This window comes from Manacus vitellinus, unplaced genomic scaffold (genome assembly GCF_001715985.3).
Source record: "Manacus vitellinus isolate BGI_N305 unplaced genomic scaffold, ASM171598v3 scaffold_48_pilon, whole genome shotgun sequence".
Taxonomy (NCBI): Eukaryota; Metazoa; Chordata; class Aves; order Passeriformes; family Pipridae; genus Manacus; species Manacus vitellinus.
The window spans coordinates 2,161,415-2,180,956 of record NW_021940593.1 but is presented as its reverse complement, the minus strand read 5'-3'; the positions used below and the strand labels follow the sequence as shown (position 1 = coordinate 2,180,956).

Below are 19,542 nucleotides of genomic sequence, written 5' to 3'. Positions count from 1 at the left end.
CCTCTCTGTCTGTGTGGGGTTAACTCAGATCACTACTACCACAGCAAAGGGAAGAGTACAGATCACATAAGTCATCTCCTTCCCACCCATCTCCCTCCATGCACACTGGAGGTGGGCACTAGTCCTCTCCTCCTGCCCCTGCTCTTTTAGACTCCTGCCCTCACCTGCATTGCTCCTCAGCAGCCCATCTCGGCTGTGCCCAGAACAGAAACATCCTCCACAGAGGCACCAAGCATTTCAGCACTGCTCTGTCATTGCCTGTGCACAGCCAAGAGATCCTTCCCTCGCTGTACAGCTTCCACCTCATCCAGCAAAGGCTGTGTCCCCTTCAGTTTGTCACCACCCCAAGAATCTTTCACAAGTCCTTCTTGACCCTTTTGTCGCCCTTCAGAAAACCCTGAATCCCCTGATTAAGACTTGTTCTTCCGTGGCTCTTATCCTAAGCAAGTAGGAGAGCCCAGTTTGGCACGTCAAGAGAAGGGATGTACACGCAACGCGCTACGGGCAAAAAACTGCTGAGAAGGCAGATACTCACTGAGGATGTAGTTTGTACAGAGTGCCATCCACACCGACCGTTATCTCCAGGCGCTCCAACCCTCTGTTCTCCCTAATTTTATCTACGACAGCAGCCATTCCAGCGCCACACAGCTGAGCTGCTCGCCTTGACACCGCCCCGCAGACCGTCTTGACAATGATACTGTCGTCGCAGGTGCTGTTGAGCCCCAGCTGCTGCAGGATGGTCCGCACCTGCAGCAAGGCCAACCTGTCACTGCAGAAGGAGAGCACAGTGGTAAAACTAAAGGTTCCCCTCGCACAAGCCAGTGCCACAAACCCCAACTGCACCCATGGCTGCATCCACGCACCCCCACCAGGCAGCAGCCTTTCCTGACAGCACTAGAGACCTCAGGGAATGCAAATTCATTCGCCCCAGCACCATGGCTGCAGTGTAGGAGAGGGGTGCAAGCAGCCACAGAGGCTCCAAGTCCAGCTCTGCATTGCTTCCCCTTCTCTTTTCTTACCATGAGGCGTTTCAGGAAAATATTTTTCATGATGAACTTGGGTTTTTTTTTCCCCCATAAAGACTCAGAGATTGCTTTAAAATACAGAGCCCAAGCAATAAAAACACAAAAACGCCCAGTAAAAAGTGCCCACTCAGCTAGTGTTCATTCCATCCCACAACTATACCTACACACACACAAGGGGCCCAGGAAAATGGCTTGATTTCCAAACAAGCAAATAAAACAATACAGTGAGGGAATCCTTAACGGCCCTTTCCAGGATTTAGCAGTGAGCATTGATAGAAATTCAGATGATGCTGTAAAGAGTCCTTCTGCACACACAGAGGCTCTTACTGAAACCAAAATAATCTCTGGAGGAGTAAGCAAGGCTCTCCAGCTGTCCCTCCCCTTCAGGAGTGTCACCAGCCAAGCACCACCACAGTATTTCACACTGAGCAGCCTCCCATACTCTTACCTCTCAATCTGAGAAAGGAACTTGGTTTCAAAGATATGCCTGGTCTTCAGCGTCTCTGAAATCTGGCCTCGGAACAGGAACCCCCGTTTGGTGAAGTCGATCAAAATATTGCGGACTATTTCCCCCAGGTACATCCCACTGATCATTTTCTCATACCTGCAAGGAGAGACAGCGGTGCAGCTCAGAGGGAACCTGCTCACGTTTGCAAAGGCAGCATCACAGCTCTGTCACTCACCAGCCAGGTGTCCTGCCCACACACTTTGGGGACATAAGATACGCAACCCCATTCACACAGAGAGGCCATTTACTAGAAAAAGTAGGCAAGAAAAAGCATGAAGACTTGGTGGGAAGCCTCATGAGCCCATCTACAGACACTTCCTTTAATTTCTCACTGCCATGTTCCCCTGGCCAGGCATGTTAATGACGGCTGGTATTTCTCCCAGATGAAAGAAATGAAAACCTGTCACCAGAGAGCAGAACGGTGCCCAGTCAAAAGGCACATTAGCCACGCATCCCCCAAGGACAGCCCTGAGTGGACCCCAGGAAAACTTGTCTCCACATTTGGGAGCCCTCTTGAAGCAAGGCTGAGGCCTTCAAACAGAAGAAGTTCAGAGGTTCCATGCAGCAAAATTACAGGGAAACTAACAGGGTACAGTCACTGCAAGTGCAGTGTTTTTAAGGGAGTCCTGTGCTGCAAAACCAACCCTGTGGAAGATAAAGGATGTGAAAAGGTACATCTGGCATGTTCACAGGACCACTGACCCATAAACCAGCAAGCTGGAGGTCCAGGGTTGGCTTATGCTCTTCACTTAATTCCAGCACCTGGTTTCCAGTAGGAAACCAGTAGTCCCAAAACCACAGGGAGGAACCAAAGTGTCTTGAACCCCTCTCACACCCCACTCTGCACACAGGACCCAAGTTTGCCCCCAGGCTAGAGAGAGGGAATATCTTGCAGCTGCAGACCTCCTCCCAGCACGACAAGGAGTGGTCCCGGAGCGATGCTCAGCACTGGCACAGGGCAGCCCTGCTTTGCACTCCCGCCCCTCCAGCACCATCCTGGTTTGAATGGAGCTTTCTGAGGTCTGCGAGTTGTGCCCTCACCAACAAACTGAATGTTCTTCCATTTCCTGAGCAGGGCCATTCAGTGATGCCTCCTTTATTTCACCTCCTGAAGCTCTACAGCAGTGTCAGTGCCCTGGACTGAGTGGAGCCCAGCACACCACCCTGCTGGAAGCGGGCCACGCAGTCCATTTAATACTGTGAACTCTCTCAGGCTTGTACCCAGCAAGAGTCCTCCCTCTTGAGTGCCTAACTATCTCAGGAATAAATTATTCCCCCTGGCAGTCTCCATGACTGCCTTTGGCTGCTTACTCCATGCCAACTCTGCTGCTGCATCAGGCTCGCCCAGCATCTGCCTCTCTGGGTCTGTTTGAGCCTCAGCTTCTAAAGAGCTTCCCATGGGACCTGCCAACTTGTCTGTATTCCCCAGGTTTCTGGGCAGATTTACTCTAATCACAAAATCTTTTTAAAAGCTCCTGGCATCCAAGCATTGCTGCAGAGAAATGATGAAAAAGTGTAGTCCCAGCATGCAGCAGTTTCAGCCCAGTTCTATCAGTGCTGGGTACACCTCCCACCAGCCCTTTCTCGAAGGGGACAGGGAAGCACTTGCCCAAACAGGAGCTGAACCCCCAGAAGAGGACCAAACTCCAGGACCAAGAAAGGCAGGTCCTCTAACATGACACATTTCATCCAGAAAATGGCCTGAAATAAGAGCCTGCAACTGGCTGCAACTGCTAGAAAGCTCCTGACTGCTTTACAGCAAGCAGCTCCAAGCTCCAACCACACCAGCTGGTACAGGCTCAGGATTTCTACAGGCACAAAAAGAGAGTTCAGCTAAAAGAGATTAACCTGAGATCAAGAGCAAAAGTATGACAAGACATCTTAACCCCCTCAGTATAGCACAGGATAAGAAAAAGGGTTTCTTCGTAATTTCAAGACTTTTGAAGCAGGGACCAGGAAAAGCACAGGAAGGGAAGATCCCACAGGATAGCAAGGCTGCAGTCATTTTCCACCTCTCCCTTCTCCGACTACAAGAAATCCAATTCTCTCTTAAAAGCATTTAAGACAGCCTGGTTTATATCCACAGCACACAATTTACAGAATTTATAGCAAAGTACCTTTGCTTTCCAGCATTCAGTGAGTAGTCATCAACTGCTTTGTCATATATTGTCCTGATGTCGTCCAGGCAGCCGTTGTCCCCGAACGCTCCCCACTCCGTGTTCACGCACATCCGCCCTTGCTCACCATCCACCATCTCTATGTTCCTCATCTCTTCCATGTAACAGGCATTGCTGCCCGTTCCTGGAGGAAGAAAATACTGACATTGCTCTTTGTTTGGAACAAAACAACACTAGGACCAGCACCACAGCCCTGAAAAGCCTTCTGGGGGATCCCGATCGTGCTTCCTTCTGAACGACGAAGTCAAATCATCATTTGAAAATATCAGGGAAAAACCAAAACCCCACACTTCAGTAATCCTAAACTGAAGGAGAACATTTCTGCTGTGCTGCACAGCTCAAGGTGACTCAGAGAAGAGGCTCACCCTGGCCACCCATGAGGGTCCCATGCTGCAGGGAGGGGCAGCAGGGCAGCACTTTTGGTCCACCAACCCTCATGGTGTTTCTGAACCCAAAACCACAGCAAGCAACCAGCTGGATTTTGCAGTTAGGAACCACCCTTTCAAAAAGCCCACAGACCCAGAGAATCCAGGGAAAATGTGCTGAACTGAAAACCTCAGCAAGTTCTGAGGTATCAGGGCTTTTACCAGCTGATTGCTTGGGGTTCTTTTCTGATTTAAATTGCTTATTTTCTCTGACAGGAAGGTTACTTCCATGTTGAAATGATACCATATCTGATTCTGCTTAAAGGAGATCCTAAGGAGTGTGGCAAGTGCTCCATGTACACAGAGATCTTGGGGAGCAAAGCTTTATTATTAGCAATGAGAGGCAGCTTTAGCTGCTACTCAGGGCTAAAGTTTTCTTGAAGTTACCTGAGGAACTCCATTTAACCCTGCACCACAGATTCTGCATCAGTTATGTCAGCAAGTCTGTTTTCCTTTGCCATTTTTGTAGGGAAATATATCAATACAGTCTGAGCTAAAATAGATCCTCCCACAGTACTCCCTGCTGCAGGAGAGATGAGCCACAGCACAGGGTGTGGGGGGGACGTCTGGGTTTGCAGATTGAGACTCAGGACTGCAGGACCAAACCAGACCAAACCCAGCTGTGGGCCACCACCAGTGTCCAACCTCCCCCACCAGGTGCCACCAGCCCGGCCCAGGTGATCCAGGCAGGGCAGAGGGAGCCTGTCAGAGCCCAGGGCTCTCACTCCCATCATCCCAGAAGTACCCAGACCACCTCTGCCCCCCTGCTCTGCACACAGACACGCTGCTGCAGAGCATGCCTGGCAGGGCTGCAGCAGACAGTCCTGAGAGGATGCTCCCAGCACCCCAAGGACACGCTGTCCTTCCCGTAGGGAACTCTGGTTCCTGAACACACGCCACCGACGGAGCTGCGCAGACATGACTTCCTACCCACACTGCACTGTGCTGACTCATCCTGGACACCTTCCAACGGCCTGGAGGAGAAACTGGTGGCGTTTTATTTTCCTACGAGCCACCTCACAACTTAAAGCTTGCGGGTGCTTTGTCCCCTTCTCTCCCCCAGAACACTCACTTCTCTGGATAGCTTTGGGAATTCACACCGCCCCATGGCTCAGGCTCCCCGGGTGTGTGGCATTTGCATGTCACCCATGGTATTACTTCAGCTGTCTCGCTGCTGGGAAGGCAGCTCTCAGTCACTGCACTCTGTCTGTCAGAGCTCTCCATCACATGCCATTTGGGAACTGTGGCTGTGCTTTGCAAGTTTATTCTGAGAGACCACATGCTTGAGGGAAGCTGTGGGCTACTGGAACACCCTGGCAGGGAAACTCTGACAGGCTGAACTAACAGAAACTCCAGGAGCTGGTGAGGCTGCCCGAGCCCACCTCTGCTCTCTTCTCAAGCAGCACAGTGCCTTTACTAGATAAAACAGGCAGGATTTGTTTGGCACCACAGCCTCTGCTTATCTCAACTGACTGCAGGCAGAACTAAGCTGGCTGTTGAATTTTGCTCTTTCACTCCTGAACACCCTGGTTTTATTTTCAGTTAACTACAGGGGTGCCTCCATGAGAATACACACAGATGTGTTGACGTGCTGTTCAATAAAAAGCAGCTCTAACACATACCCACAATGAGCCCGATTTCACAGTTTGGGTCTTCGTAAGCACAGGTCATCATCGTGCCCACTGTATCATTCACCACAGCCACCACATCCAAGTCAAATTCCTTTGGGAGAGAGAAATACAACAGTGAGAACTCCGGGCTTGGGGCAACCATCACACCAAAGGGGACACGAAAGGAGCATACCATAGGGGATGCTGTTGAAGCACACTGGAAACAACTAAAATTATCATCCTGATTTCACACACACACAGAAATAGGAACTTAATCAACCAGCAGGCAGCTAAGGCTCCTCACATGTTGTACCTGTGATAGACTTGTCTCCAGACGAAAGAATATTCCTGACTGTTCTCTTTGGTTTAGGTATGTTATGTACAGATCTTGTTCAGAGGCACATGGTAGAGGACTATCAACATTCTCTATTATAGCAATAAGGTAGCAAATCCAGTAACAAAGGTTTTAAGACCTCCTTTTCACTGGTTGACAAAACCTCTGCAAAAGTAATGTCCTCCTCAGGGTATTTTTCTTCCCTTCCTAGGAAGTTTTGGCTAAGTTGGTTGAGGCATTTTAAAAATCAAGGAGGGGAGGGGGGAAAACTGTCCTTTAGGGTGCACTGAGGTGCATTCCTGCAATCACCATTTTGAAAACTCCTGCTTTCTCCATGCTCTGATGCATGTGAAATTGCCACATGGTTTGAAAGAAGTCTTGAAAGTTTGGGCAAATTTGGAAAGTTAGAAGCCTCTGGGGGAAAAAAATAATCAACCTTCTGCGCAGGACAGGAAATACAGCTCGTGTCCACAAGGCACACAAACCTTGTGAGAGGGAGCCAGCCTGACCCACAAGGTCTGTCAAGTCTGGAGGGGACGGAGGAGCAGGAGGAGAAAAAGAAAACAAAACCAAAAGAAAAATCACCTCTCTTCTTTTAATTCCTTCTCTAAGCAAATATACCACATCTTCTCCCTCGCAGTCCGTAGCTTTGAAGCCTTTTGTCCAGTTGAGAAGGATACCCTAAAAAGCAAGAAAATAAGTTACCAAGTTGCTAAGACTCAGATGTTGCACTTCATACTTCAAATGATTTAGTTTGAGGTTTTACAGAAGAGCCTCTGTGAATTTGCATCTAAAACTACTAATCGTGCTTGGTCTCTGAATTTCCAGAGCAACATATGAAACTCACAAAAAAAAAAAGTGACAGGAACAACAAACTCAAAAAAAACAAGCGTGTAACAGAAAAAGTGTCTTTCTTCAAAACAAACAGCTAAGTAGACAGGAAAATATTAAGAGCTGCACAGGTGGGGTTGGTGTAAATCTGTGGCAGCGAAGAAGTTAAACACTAAGAGAAAAGAACAAGGGCACACTTGTCAGGGACATGCTGCAGGCCACACTGTCACCTCAGGGTGACACAGCCCACAGGCCCTGGTCCATCTGCTCCATCCCATGAGACAAGATGAACCAGGAATAGGTGCAGGGATGGACTTTTGCTTACTGCTTGCAAAACTAGGGAAGTATCACAGAGCAGCAGGTTTATATGGTGGGAAAAAGCACAATGCCCTAAAAAGTGGTATCAGCACCACGGAAAATTTAAATGCTCTTATCTTCACAGCCATGGGCTGAGCAGCATTTGCATTACTACCCTTAAAGGAACTATTTATAGGAGCAGCTCTACTGATGAGGGTCAGAGCATAAACCTTCCCCTTGTACAATCTTCCTGTAAGTGTCACGTGGATGATACGAAGACAGAGAAACCAGGCCTGATACAGGCACAAAAGTAGATTCAAAAGACACTAAGGAACTTACAGCATCCAGACTGGTCTGCTTGCAAGGGAAGGAAAAGGTGAAGCCAAGAGGAAGACGTGCACCTTTTATCCCCATATAATCCAGGAAGTCAGAAATGCAGGTAACGATGTGATCAAACAGCTTTAAAGAGAAAAGTCATATTATTTGAAGGTGTACATGTTACTTGCTCTTAAGAAGTTATTTAAAAAGCAGCACTGCAGCCAGAGAGAAACACACAAATACCTCTTCTCCTGTTCCCTGCATCACCTCTATAGGAATGGCATAGATCTTGTTGTGCATCTCAACTGTTCTCCTTTTACCACTGCGGATTTTCACCAGCAAAACTCTAAAGTTTGTCCCCCCAAGGTCAAGTGCCAGAAAGTCTCCGTTTTCTGTAAAAGAACATGTGTGTATATTTAAAGAACCATAAGCAAAATATGAAAGAGTGCTTTCTCCAGAAAGTACTTTGACAGAGAATCTCTGAGAAACTCAGTTGGGAAGATCTTCATCAAAGGAGGATTTTAGATGCTGTTCTGATTATTCTACCTCCAATTTTTGTGCGTGTTTTTGTTTTATTTTTGGTTTTGTTTTGCTTTAAACTGACAAGGAAAAAAGGACCCACACAACCGTTCCCTGAGAGAAAGCAGAAATTTGGCCGCGCTGATGGGCAAAGAACTGCCCACTTAGCGCGAACAGGGTTCGTGTGGGTTTGGGTTTATGAGCCCAGCCGTGGCTTTATGAGCCCAACTGTGGTTTTATCCCCTCAAGCTTTGGCTTTGCTTGCACCACGGGGTAAGAACATCGGGCCAGCAACCAGCCCAGGGCAGTGCAGGCTGAGATCTCCTCCTCTGCACAGCCCAGATTCCTCTTTGATCGCACCAGTTCTGCTCCCCCTCCATCAAACTCAACCCCAAACCCCACGGCCAGGAGCCGGTTTTGGGCACCCCATATCCGAGCCAGTGTCCTCTCTCCAGCGAGTCCATGCCTCTACCTGTCCCATCCGGCGTGCTGCGGACGAAGGTGGGCAGCATTTTCACTTTGGCCGTCTCGTGAGTCTTCTTCTTCAGCCCCGCTTCCATCTCCGCCCTCATCCTCTTCTTGACCTGCAGCAGCTGCTCGTGGGTGAGCTTGAACTCGGCCAGGGTCTCGTCGATGAGGCGGTGCTGCTCCGACAGCCGGTAGGCCACGGCCGTCACCATGGCCGCCCCCTTCCCGCTGCCGCTCTCCGACAGCAGGAACCGCACCTCCGAGTCGGGCACCAGGCGCCGCGTGGTTTTGTGCAGGCGCCGGGCGTACCTGGGGGAGAGGAGGCTGCGAGCCCCACGTCTGCACGGGCTCCCCCCACGTCTGCATGGGCTCCCCCCACATCTGCACGGGCTCCCCCCGAAACCTGCGCTGCCAGCACAGACCGACTGCAGGCAGTGAGGACACTCGTCGTGCCCAAAATACCTACAGCCTCCCAGGCAGGGAAACTGCCAGGGAAGAGCAGTTCTTCCCTGTGGCCTCTTTGCTCTGGAATTTCTAAGCAAAGCCAGTAAAAAGCAGGGAAGAGCATCAGAGTCCCATCCCCTGACCACGAGCCCAGACAGGAGAAATCCCCTGGCTCCTCTGCTGCTCTGATCCCCTCTCCTGAGGTCATCTCCTGAACTCACTGGTTTAGATGGTGTGGGGAAACAGTTCAGAAACCAAAACTGCCCATGTATGTTATCTTCATAGAATCACAGAATATGCTGAGCCGGAAGGGACCCACAAGGATCACTGAGTCCAACCCTCAGCCCCGCACAGGACCATCCCCTACAGTCACACCATGGGCCTGAGAGGATCATCCAAACACTCCTTGAGCTCTGTCAGCCTTGCTTTGACCACTGCCCTGGGGAACCTGTTCAGTGCCCAGCCACCCTCTGGGGGAAGAACCTTTCTCTAATATCCAACCTGAAATTCCCCTGACACAACCAGGCCATTTCCTCAGGTCCTGTCACTCCCTAGACCTGCCCATCTGGAAAAACTAGGCAAAACAGGATTCTTGGAAATTCTTTCGTTTGCCAAAATTTTACGGTTTTCTTTAACTGAGGGAAACACTGTTTTCAACAAAATAATGCAAAACTGAAAATGAAACACTAACCATATTTCTCCTTTCAGAAGTTTCCTCATAAATTACACCTTCTGATTTCTACATAACTCTAAGCAGCTTAAAAATTGAAAATATTATTTGATTTAAATATTGTTTGATTAAAAATATTGTTTGATTAAAAATATTGTTTGATTTAAAATATTGTTTGATTTAAAATATTCACTTTCAAGATGCAGAAAAAAAAGACAAAGCCAGTTTTTTAAAGGCCACGGAAATGTAAGCACAATTTTTTTCCCCTGGTTTCCAAGAATATCTTCAGAAAAGACCAGAAAAAATAGGGTTCAGCACGGGCATTTTAAAACCAATTGAGTTTAAACTGGAAATGGTTATGAAGGTGAATATATGTGGGTCTCTTCATAGCCCAAACTAAGGGCATGAAGTAAGATTGCATACAAAGAAACTCTCCTTCTGAGAGGTCTACTGAGATCCCTTAAGGTATCTTGTCAGACCACTGTAGCTTTCCCTGATGCTGCAGTACCCAATTACTCAGAGGTCTAGCTCTTTTCTATGTGGTTTTTAAACTCTCACACTGCTCCTTCACTTAAAGACATCTCTGCTTTCCCCTGAGCTCCCCAGCTCGGCCCAGACGCCCACATTTCGAGTTCCTCATTTCCCACCCAAAGCGGGGACTCACTGTGGGTGCATCTTGTAGAGGGAGCCGTCCACGCCCACGGTGGTGCGGAGGCGGCCGACCCCCTTGTTGTCCCGCAGCTGGTTGAGGATGGCACCCAGGGTGGAGGCCACCAGGTTGGCGGAGCGGAAGGACACGATGGTGCAGACGTGCTGGACGGCGATGCAGTCCTCGTGGGACGGCTCCACCCCCAACCGCGTCAGGATCTCTTTGGCTTTGTTCAAACCCTCTTTGCTCCTACAGAGAGACAGCAGCAGAGGGGACTCCTCAGCGGGGATGGACTGAGGACTGAGGTGCATCCAACCACGGGTGTCCCTGCCCGGGGCTTGACAAGGTTAGGAAGAGAATTTCTTAAGAGATCTGGACTGGGAAGCTCTACGAGGCCTGAAACAAAATGTTCTAAACATGCATTCATTCACAGATGGAAACAGCCTTCCATTAAAGCCTGGTGCAAATATGCCACCTACAAACGGACCTGGAGGAATTAAATGCTTTTTCATCACGCTGATGCTTTAAACTTGAAACAGCTTCTCTCAAGCACGAAGCACCAGCCCCATATTTCAGCACAGGCCTGAGCACACACCTAATCCCACGCTCGCTCACTCTTATGTCTCAGTAAATTAAACCCAGTGTGAAAAACAAAACCCTGAGCGAAGGTTGCCTAAGCAATTTCATGCTAACGGGTCTCTTTTCAGGCTTTTACAACCTCACTGAATCTCTGCCTCTTGCACTGCTTTTTCCCTCATTAGCATCCAGCCTGAGAGGAAAGCTTCTGGCAAAACTTCTCCACGTCCAGCTCGGTCATTTCCCAGACAAAAACACAAGGAGTACATCTTGTCATCACTAACTGCACTCCATACATCTTTTTAAGGACTCTTGCATTTTCCTAGCACCAGCTAGAAATTTGAAGCTGCACAGGGATGTGCTTTCTACTTATAACCAAAGTGCTCCTCAGGAAGTGAGGTAGGATTTCAGGGCAAATTTTACTCTTAATAATTGAATTTCTCAATAACTGTTTTTCTCACTGCTGTTCAAAGTTACCTTGGTCCATGACACAGACCTCAGTGGTTAAGAGAAATGAACACACACATTTAGTGGAAAACTATTTGGAAAAGACGGTCTGCAGGGACAGGAGTAAAATGTGGCAGGAGGAACAGGCACTGTAAAAGTTACTGGCTGTTTTCAAAAACAAAAGCCGGACCAGTGACTACAGCACAAACTATCCCAGTGATGTGAATTTTAAAAACACCAGGGAAAGAGCCTGTAAGTAATGACCAAAGGGGTGATGACACCCTAAGAAACCAACTGGCACATAGCCCAGAGGTCACCGCGCAGCACCCGGCACTGCCTACGAGACTGAATGCTCTGCCTTGTCATGCTTGTTTTCCTTCTGCCCAGCAATCCCAGGGATACAGCAAGGAGCAACACAAGTATTTGCTAGGAGGCACTAAGCCAATTCACTCCTATGTTTAGCTGTGGGGTGGTAACTTTGGAGATTCTGTGAGCAGGGTGAGAGGTAGTGCAGCTCATACCCTGAAGCTGTGCAGACTGGTAGACTTTACAGTTCCTCTCAACACCGAAAAAGGGAGAAATCTTGGGGAGGAGGGCACAGACAGTCTGGGGGTCCCCACATGCCAGCTCTGCACCTGCACTGGAGGATGGCAGCCACCCCCAATGCAGCACATCTCCCCACAAAGCTGGAAAATTAACATTCAGTGTCACTGTGAAGCCCAGGGGAAAACAGATAGATTACTCACTTTTCTATGGCAGAAACATGCTTTGTCTCAAACTTCCCTTTGGTGAGAAGCTCAGGGGTGATCCTCCCCTCAAAGAGCAGCCCCTCCTTGGCCATCTTCACCAGGATGAGCCTTACCAGCTCCCCCATGTACAGCCCACTGACCATCTTCTCAAACCTGCAGGAGAGGACAGCAGTCACTCACAAATCCATGGGCAACACCAGGAGGCAGAGCCCAGCTGTGGCACCGCAACACCCGGCCCAGCCAGAGGTTTGCCTCACCACAGGCAAGGTCAAGCTTTCTTGAACTGCAGAATTCATAACACAGGTGGAAAAGGGAGCACAGAGCAGAAAAGAACAGAAGCAAAGTTCCCAAATAACTGCCTCACTCACAGCTGCTTCCCTGGGTTAAGAGATCCACGGTCGATCTCCCGATCAAACTCAGTCCTGATGTCTTCTAGTGAGCCATCATCTCCAAAGGCCCCCCACTCCGTGTTGATGCACATCCTGCCCTCGTCCCCTTCCACCAGGTCGATGTGCCGCATCTCCTCCATGTAACAGGCGTTGGTGCCGGTGCCTTTGGGGAAAGCACATCAGAAGGTGCTGACCGAGCCGGCCAGGCAAGGGGAGAAAAGCCACGTGCAGCAGCAGCAGCAGCAGCAGCAGCAGCAGTGTGTGTTACCAATGATCAGGCCAACTTCGCAGCGCTGGTCGTCAAAGCCACAGGTCATCATCGTCCCGACGGTGTCGTTCACAACAGCCATGATATCCGCATCGTAGTCCTGAGGGAGCAACAGACATCACTGGGGCCCTGTGGGAAACACTGCTCCTGTTCATCACTGGTTTGCTTCCACAAGGAACAGGAGACAAATACCACTCACTGCTCAACTTCCTAAACATCCCCTGCTCCATCTGCCAGTCCCCTATCCCACGTACCCAAGAAGGCAACAAGAGCAGACCGATGCACCAGGCAAACAGTAAAACAGCACTAACATCATTCTAGACAGCAGAGACCTGCTCTCACATCAGCACCCTTAGGCAGGAAAGAAAAGGGCTATACATGAAGGAGGAGGAACTCTGCGTGGAGTGATTTGAAGCAGTTGCTTGAGGAGCCAATCTGGAAAATATTTCTCCTAGGATTCACTTAAACCAGGAGTTTTATTTCAAGTGAAGATTTTGATACAGAAATAATGTAATTAAATAAGTTAACCACATGACATGCACCCACTGCTTTCCAGATTCCTCAGTGTGTGATTCCACCAACTATAATGATAGTAACTGACTATAGTAAGGTTGTTTGGTGACAGCAAAACTCAGGTGTGCTTAAGAGTCCACGACTGCCCAAAGAAAGTAAATACTCTCAGCTCCTGATGAATATAGATGTTGAGTAATCAACATATCACCTGGCTGCAAGCATTATGCAAACCCAGATTCATGCTATCTCACGCTCAGTGCCTTCTTATTTGTTTAAATCGGCAACCCGGTCACCTTCACTCTCTATGAAGTCAGCAGTGAGAAACTGCAGGGAACAACACAGTTCACTGAGCCTGAAATCCCACTTCTCTCTGCTCCTGTTCTGCTCCCAGGCACAGCAGGTGCACAACTGAGCTGAGCCCAGTACGTGAGACAAAGTTTCTCAGGAATGGGATGCACTGGTATCACTGAAAAGCCACTGCACTCTCTCAGTTTTTGGAGACTGATAGGTTTGCTGAAGGTTGCCAGTGAAAAGACATGTCATAACAACTCAGACCTGTGCTGTGAGGAAAATCACAGCTTCCACACAACAACTCTGACGTCACTTCACTTTTCCAGCAAATGGCAAAACCACACCTTTTCATGCAGGAAAGCAGAGCTCCACCATCACTCAGACCACCCACCCACGTGAGTGACATGAGAGGCGGTCCCTGACAAAGCTGAGATCCAGTTAAAAAGAAATTAAGTACAATTTACCCCACGTTTCTTGATGGCCTTGTTAAGCAGCCTCACAACATCTGCTCCCTCCACTCCACTTGCTTTGAAGCGCTTCGTCCAGGTTATCAGAATACCCTGATAAAACAAGACAGCAACATTCAACATAGTACAATAATAAGGCACACACTGATTACTTTTTTTCCTTCAAAACAAGATTTGATACTGCAAATGAATCTTCATGTCTCTTTTCTTATATGGCCTAACAACCCAACGTGAGACAACTGGTGGTCTTTGAGTCTAGTCACAGTTTGCTGAAAGATGGAAAATTGTTTTCCCCTCCCATGCTAGAAAGTGGTGTGTCTGCATTTTGTATTTTCAGCCTACTCTTCTCCCTGTTACTCCTCGACAGTTTTTCTTGGAAAACCATTTAATCCTTTTGGACCATGGAAATAGGCTGCTTTCAGAAAAAGCTGACTGTGCGGGACCGACCACAGAGCAGGGATGTGCTGTTGGTATGTCCAGGACTCAGGGCAGTGGGGATCAGGCTACTGCACAGCTCCTGCCTGGCTTGTTTAACTGAGGGATCACGTTTATGGGCTGAGGCAAATGGAAATACTGGAAATGTAGCAATGTATGTCCCCAGTTTACAGCACGGATCAAAAAGGAAATCCTGGCATTGAATTCTTTGTCTGCAAACTGTCATGAAGAGCCTGCAAATCCCCCAAAGTAAGGACTTCTGCTATTTACATAATGACTGGCTGAATCAGAGCATTCAGTATACAAGCAAATAGTAATAAAAGAAAGAAAAGAGCATTGACAGTAGTCAACAGGAAAGACAACTCAAACCAGCTCAGCCTTCCATACCCACAGTATTCACATCTGTCACAACAGAAGCCCAGGAAGCTAAAAACCAGAAAAGCTGAAGCCTGTAGGCACAAGCAGACATTGCCCAGGTGTATGTTTGCCCATATCTCAGCTTAAAAATCAAATTTGCCCTCCAAACTGGGATAGCTACAGGAGACAGAGGGTCAGGGCAGCTCTTTACAGACCAGGAGGTATTCTCCTACCACTAGACCACGATCTCAGGTTATTAAAGTTTTGTCACTGTGCTGCCCTCATTTAGAAACCTCATTTGACATCATTTAGAAACCCAGCAAAGCCCTGTTCTGCTGTGCAGGGAAAGCACAGGCAAAGCCCTCTCTGCTGGCACAGCTTTAACGGGCTAAAGGGCACCTTGTTCCACATAACTTTTATAAGAAACTGGTCAAACCACACTGGCAACGAGCAGCTCCTCTCAGCTGTCTGTGACACTGTGCTGGAAGGAGTTTTTGCTCTACCAGCAAGGCCTTGGCAGCAGGAAGGAGCCCTTGGAGTGCAGCAGGGTTGAGTGGGACCCAACCATGCAGTGTCCACCTTGTCACCCGTGGAGAAACTACGGACCACCCTGCCTCCTTCTGCCCACCAAGCACAATGAAACAGCACCCAGGCAAGCACAGCCTCACAGAAGCAGCGACTCAGGAACAAAGCTGGCCCACAGAATCCAGAAAAATGTATTTTTCAAACAGCCAAAACATCACAAAAACTCTCAGAAAGAGAGGTGAGGGGTTTTGCTGGATTTGTTTGGGTTTTTTTTTAATTAAGAGACACCCTCCCTTGTCTCTTACTACCCCTACTGCACTCTGCCCCTGCACCCCACATGCTGCCTGCCTGCCCCTGCCCCACAGAAGCATCATTCCATCCCAGCCGGCTTCAGCAAACCAGCCCACAAACAAGTGCCTTCCATCGTGCAGCTGAACAAACCTCCCAAGGGCAACTCAACTGCTCAGCCACACCCCCAGCACGGCTGGTCAGGAGTCTGAGCCTTACCATGCACCATGGCCAGACAGGAGAGCTGCACTAAGGTCAGCTCATCTCTCCTGATCCAAGGCAGGGAAAGGCAGCTCCCTGTTCTGAGACCCTGAGGTAGTCAGCACCCTCGGGCTCAGCTCTCAGCACCGCTCAACGAGTATGAAATGTAATAAAAATCGTGCCTCACCTGGCCCTCAGCACCAGCATCTGGGGGGCTGTTGCACCAGGCTAACCTAGAGACCTGCAAGCTGGAAAAGCAGGTCGGGCTTTAACAGGGCAACCTCTGTGTTTGGTGAAGGTTTAACTTTCCTGCACTCACTTGCTACTCCGTTGGCATGGCAGTGCTGTACCAGGAGGCTGCTGAGTCACTTGTGATACAGCGAGCAAAAGGAGGAAAATCCCACAGCATCCTTGCGGTGGGAATCCAGTCAGTGGCTTCACAAGGCTGGTTATTCCTACCCTTTTTAAAGCAGGCTGGCCCCAGGTGACCTGCCCGATTGCCCTCAGTGCACCCAGCCTGTGACACGGCTCATGCTCAGGAGGGACACCTGTGGGTACACTTGTGAGGGTCAGCAAAACCTGAGCAAACCCTGCTGGGCTGGGTCCCTCCCAGTCACACCCCACGGAGAGGTGAAAAAGGCTGCACAGGAGGCAGGAAAAACCACCACCGTGTTTATGGGGTAAACCATAACGCTGAGCTCATCCAGGGACAGCACAAAGCATCAGATGCCTCTTCCTCATGTTACCTAGATGTTTCAAGTAGAAACATAAACACAAACACAGTCTGCCAGTGAAATATAACACTCATTTATCCCCAAAATGAGCCCTGTCTGGGATGCTGCTTTCATCGCAGTGTTTTAATAACACAGCAGCTCTTCTACATATTAAGAGAATTGTGAAATCTTCTTACCTCATCTAGCTTGGACTGTCGACAGGGGAAAGAAAACGTAAACCCGACTGGCAATTTCTTGTCTTTGATCTGTTGTTTCTCCATGAAGTCTCCCAGGCACTCAGCAACGTGATCAAAAAGCTATAAGAAAGGTATAAAACCACCATGATTAGATGTACAGCTTTGGAGAGAAAATGCTTCAAGTTCCATAATGAAAACTGCACGGGGTGAGGGGAAAGGGGAAAATAGCTGCTGCTCCAGGTTTTAAAAGATATATAAATGGCATAGCTATGAAAATACTCTCAGGCAGTGCACATTAACATTGTAATAATTAATAAACTATAAAATACATTGTCCTTTTACACACCTAATTCTGCAGGCATCTATTACACCCATATAAGAACACTTCTCATGAAACAAGGGGCTCTTGGCTCTCAAGCCTGCTGCAACCCTTCCACTTAATATTTGATGAGATCAAAAATGTTCTTTTAACCTTTCAACAACAGGAAGGAGAATCTCAAAAGAAGACTTGGGATCCAGACCCACGGGAGGTTAAGCACTTATTATAATGACGCAGAGAAGATAACATCTGCTTCACTCAGGCATTGCTGAGACCACAGAGAACCCAGCACTCTGCAGGAACCACCCAAAAGAACATCCTCTCTCAATCTACTCCTAAAGCACACAACAAACAAACAAAAAGAACACCCAAGGGATTCGTCCAAATATTTTACATGCTCTGAGAAACAACCCAAAATGGGGACATTTTCTGCATTTTTCGAACTGCTGAACTATGCAGGCAGCCTGCACCGGGCTTGTGGGTACCAATTCCCACCCAGTGCCTTGATGGCACCTGTGACCACTGCATGATGTGTCCCTGCCAGCCAGGTCTGGAACCAGCTGGGCACAAAGGCCTCTCACACCAAGCCTTTTGGAAAGCCCCTCAACACTCAAAGCTGAAATCAAGTCCAAGCAATTGAAGCAACAAACATACACCTTTGTATTTACCAGTACCAGAAAGCCAGACATGCCTTGAACTGACCCATACCACAAATGGATGGCAAACTATTAACAAGTCACTGCCTGCCCCAGGAGATAACTGGGCTTCACATTTTAACTCCCTGGAAAAACAAACAAACAAACAAACAAACAAAACCCCCCAACCCTATCTGCAGCAGCATTGGTGGGACAAGACCAGGTAAACTGCCCAGGAGACTGGGGCTAACTGGGAAGGAGTACAAAAAGCCATCTGTTGTGGTTCCAATTAGCCCACACGGCCTTATTAAGAACAATTTAGAATCTTGGAGAGGTGGGAATGCACTATAGACAGGCTGCAGCAATTACAAATAACGAATAGGAATATTTTGCCCTTCGAGGCAGGTCAAGAATCGGTGTGTGTAATGTTACAATTAAACTGAACACCTTAAACCCATTCTTTAATTGAGGTCAGATTTGATTAAGCAGAAGAACAGTAGTTTCCCAGAGAGAATGTTGCCATTCACTGTCCTGGGCAAATCAAGGGCATTTTGCTGAGCCCACGCAGTGAAACAACATGGGAAAGAATGTACACTGCTGCACTTCTGGAAGACTACTTTCAGCTATTCAGATTAATGAGAGAGGAAGAGGAGTTATGAAAAGAACTATAGTTAAGTAACAAAATATGAGAACTTCTCCAGGAGGAACACAGAAAGAGCTGGAGTGTGTGTTTTGATTATGCTTTTCATCTGAAAGTATCTTGCTGAATACTCAATACTACTAAACTTTCAGCTGCTTCCAGGATTACAAACAAAAGCCAGGGGCCAACGTCAAACCCCTGGGGAGTTCAGAGAGCAGGAAGCAGAAACGTTGACTATGTACGTTGCTACAAAAATCCCTCTCATGCAACGAACCACAACTGCACAGAGAAGAGACGAGATATGCTTTGTAAGTCCAAAGGCAAAAAATCCCTGGGCGTTCCCCATGGACTCCAAAGAGTCCGTGCACCTGCTGTGTTTGCCCAGGCAGCCCTGGCAGGACCTGCTGAGGCTGAGCTCTGAGCTGGCAGTGCTCTGGGAGTCGCTCGGGCTCTGGGCTGGCAGCGGGCACGCGAGCGTAACCCGGGCAGGAGGTGCAGTTAACTATCAGCCACAACCTGGGCACTGCAGGAGCTGTGTCTGCTCAGTGAGGCACAGCCTGCCTGAGCTACTGTTCTTCACACAGCACAGAGGGAAGGCACCACCCAAAAGCAGAAAACAGACAGGCACTTATTCATTTTGTACCACGGATGTTCGTAAGACTTTCCCTAAGGAGACTCGAAGTGTCTGTATGTGCCCGTGCCCACGCTAACATCCAAACCTCCCCAGTGCCAGAGGACTCTGACAGAAATCTGAGGGAACATTACAATGTTCCTGTGGATTTCACTAAAGCAGGGCAGGTGGACTGAGATAAAATCCAAACCCCCATTCACCTACAGGTGTGTGGTAGGGAACAGTGCAAGCCAAGTATTTTATCAGATGTCCGAGACGGACAGAGCGAATGCCGCAGCCAGGAGGGAAGGACCAGTCTAATTTCACACACTTATAGAATTGAAGCAATGCAACCATGAGATGCTGAGCAATAGATCAGGCTTCATTAATTCCTCCAGCCATGAAGTTGCCTGCTCAGGCTGGGCTCCAAGAGGGCTCCACAAGGACACATTTAGCTGGCAGACAGGAGATTTTGGCAAGCAACTGAAGATCCGAGCTCAGGCTCAAGCTCCCAAATGGGGATGTTTTAAGGAGCAAGGAAACCACAGTTTCAGATCAGAACAGCCACAAATCCATAACCTATCTCCAGTGGCAGCAGAACACAAAAAGCAACAGCAAAATCAAGCCTCAGGTACGCTCCTCTTTGC

At 48.6% G+C, this 19,542-nt stretch overlaps 1 protein-coding gene across 1 annotated transcript in view; it reads right to left on the bottom strand.

The window, feature by feature from the left end:
• Positions 1 to 19,542, bottom strand: part of LOC103764998 (hexokinase-1) — a 36,672-nt gene that overhangs the window by 3,396 nt on the left and 13,734 nt on the right. Inside the window, exons 4-17 of the mRNA XM_029962577.1 lie at positions 16,692 to 16,811; positions 13,973 to 14,068; positions 12,705 to 12,804; positions 12,416 to 12,599; positions 12,045 to 12,200; positions 10,291 to 10,524; positions 8,517 to 8,821; positions 7,769 to 7,917; positions 7,547 to 7,666; positions 6,665 to 6,760; positions 5,758 to 5,857; positions 3,651 to 3,834; positions 1,474 to 1,629; positions 536 to 769 (exon numbers count right to left, since the gene is read on the bottom strand). Of these exons, the coding sequence (XP_029818437.1) occupies positions 536 to 769; positions 1,474 to 1,629; positions 3,651 to 3,834; positions 5,758 to 5,857; positions 6,665 to 6,760; positions 7,547 to 7,666; positions 7,769 to 7,917; positions 8,517 to 8,821; positions 10,291 to 10,524; positions 12,045 to 12,200; positions 12,416 to 12,599; positions 12,705 to 12,804; positions 13,973 to 14,068; positions 16,692 to 16,811 (2,234 nt within the window). The remainder of the gene's footprint in view (positions 1 to 535; positions 770 to 1,473; positions 1,630 to 3,650; positions 3,835 to 5,757; positions 5,858 to 6,664; positions 6,761 to 7,546; positions 7,667 to 7,768; positions 7,918 to 8,516; positions 8,822 to 10,290; positions 10,525 to 12,044; positions 12,201 to 12,415; positions 12,600 to 12,704; positions 12,805 to 13,972; positions 14,069 to 16,691; positions 16,812 to 19,542) is intronic.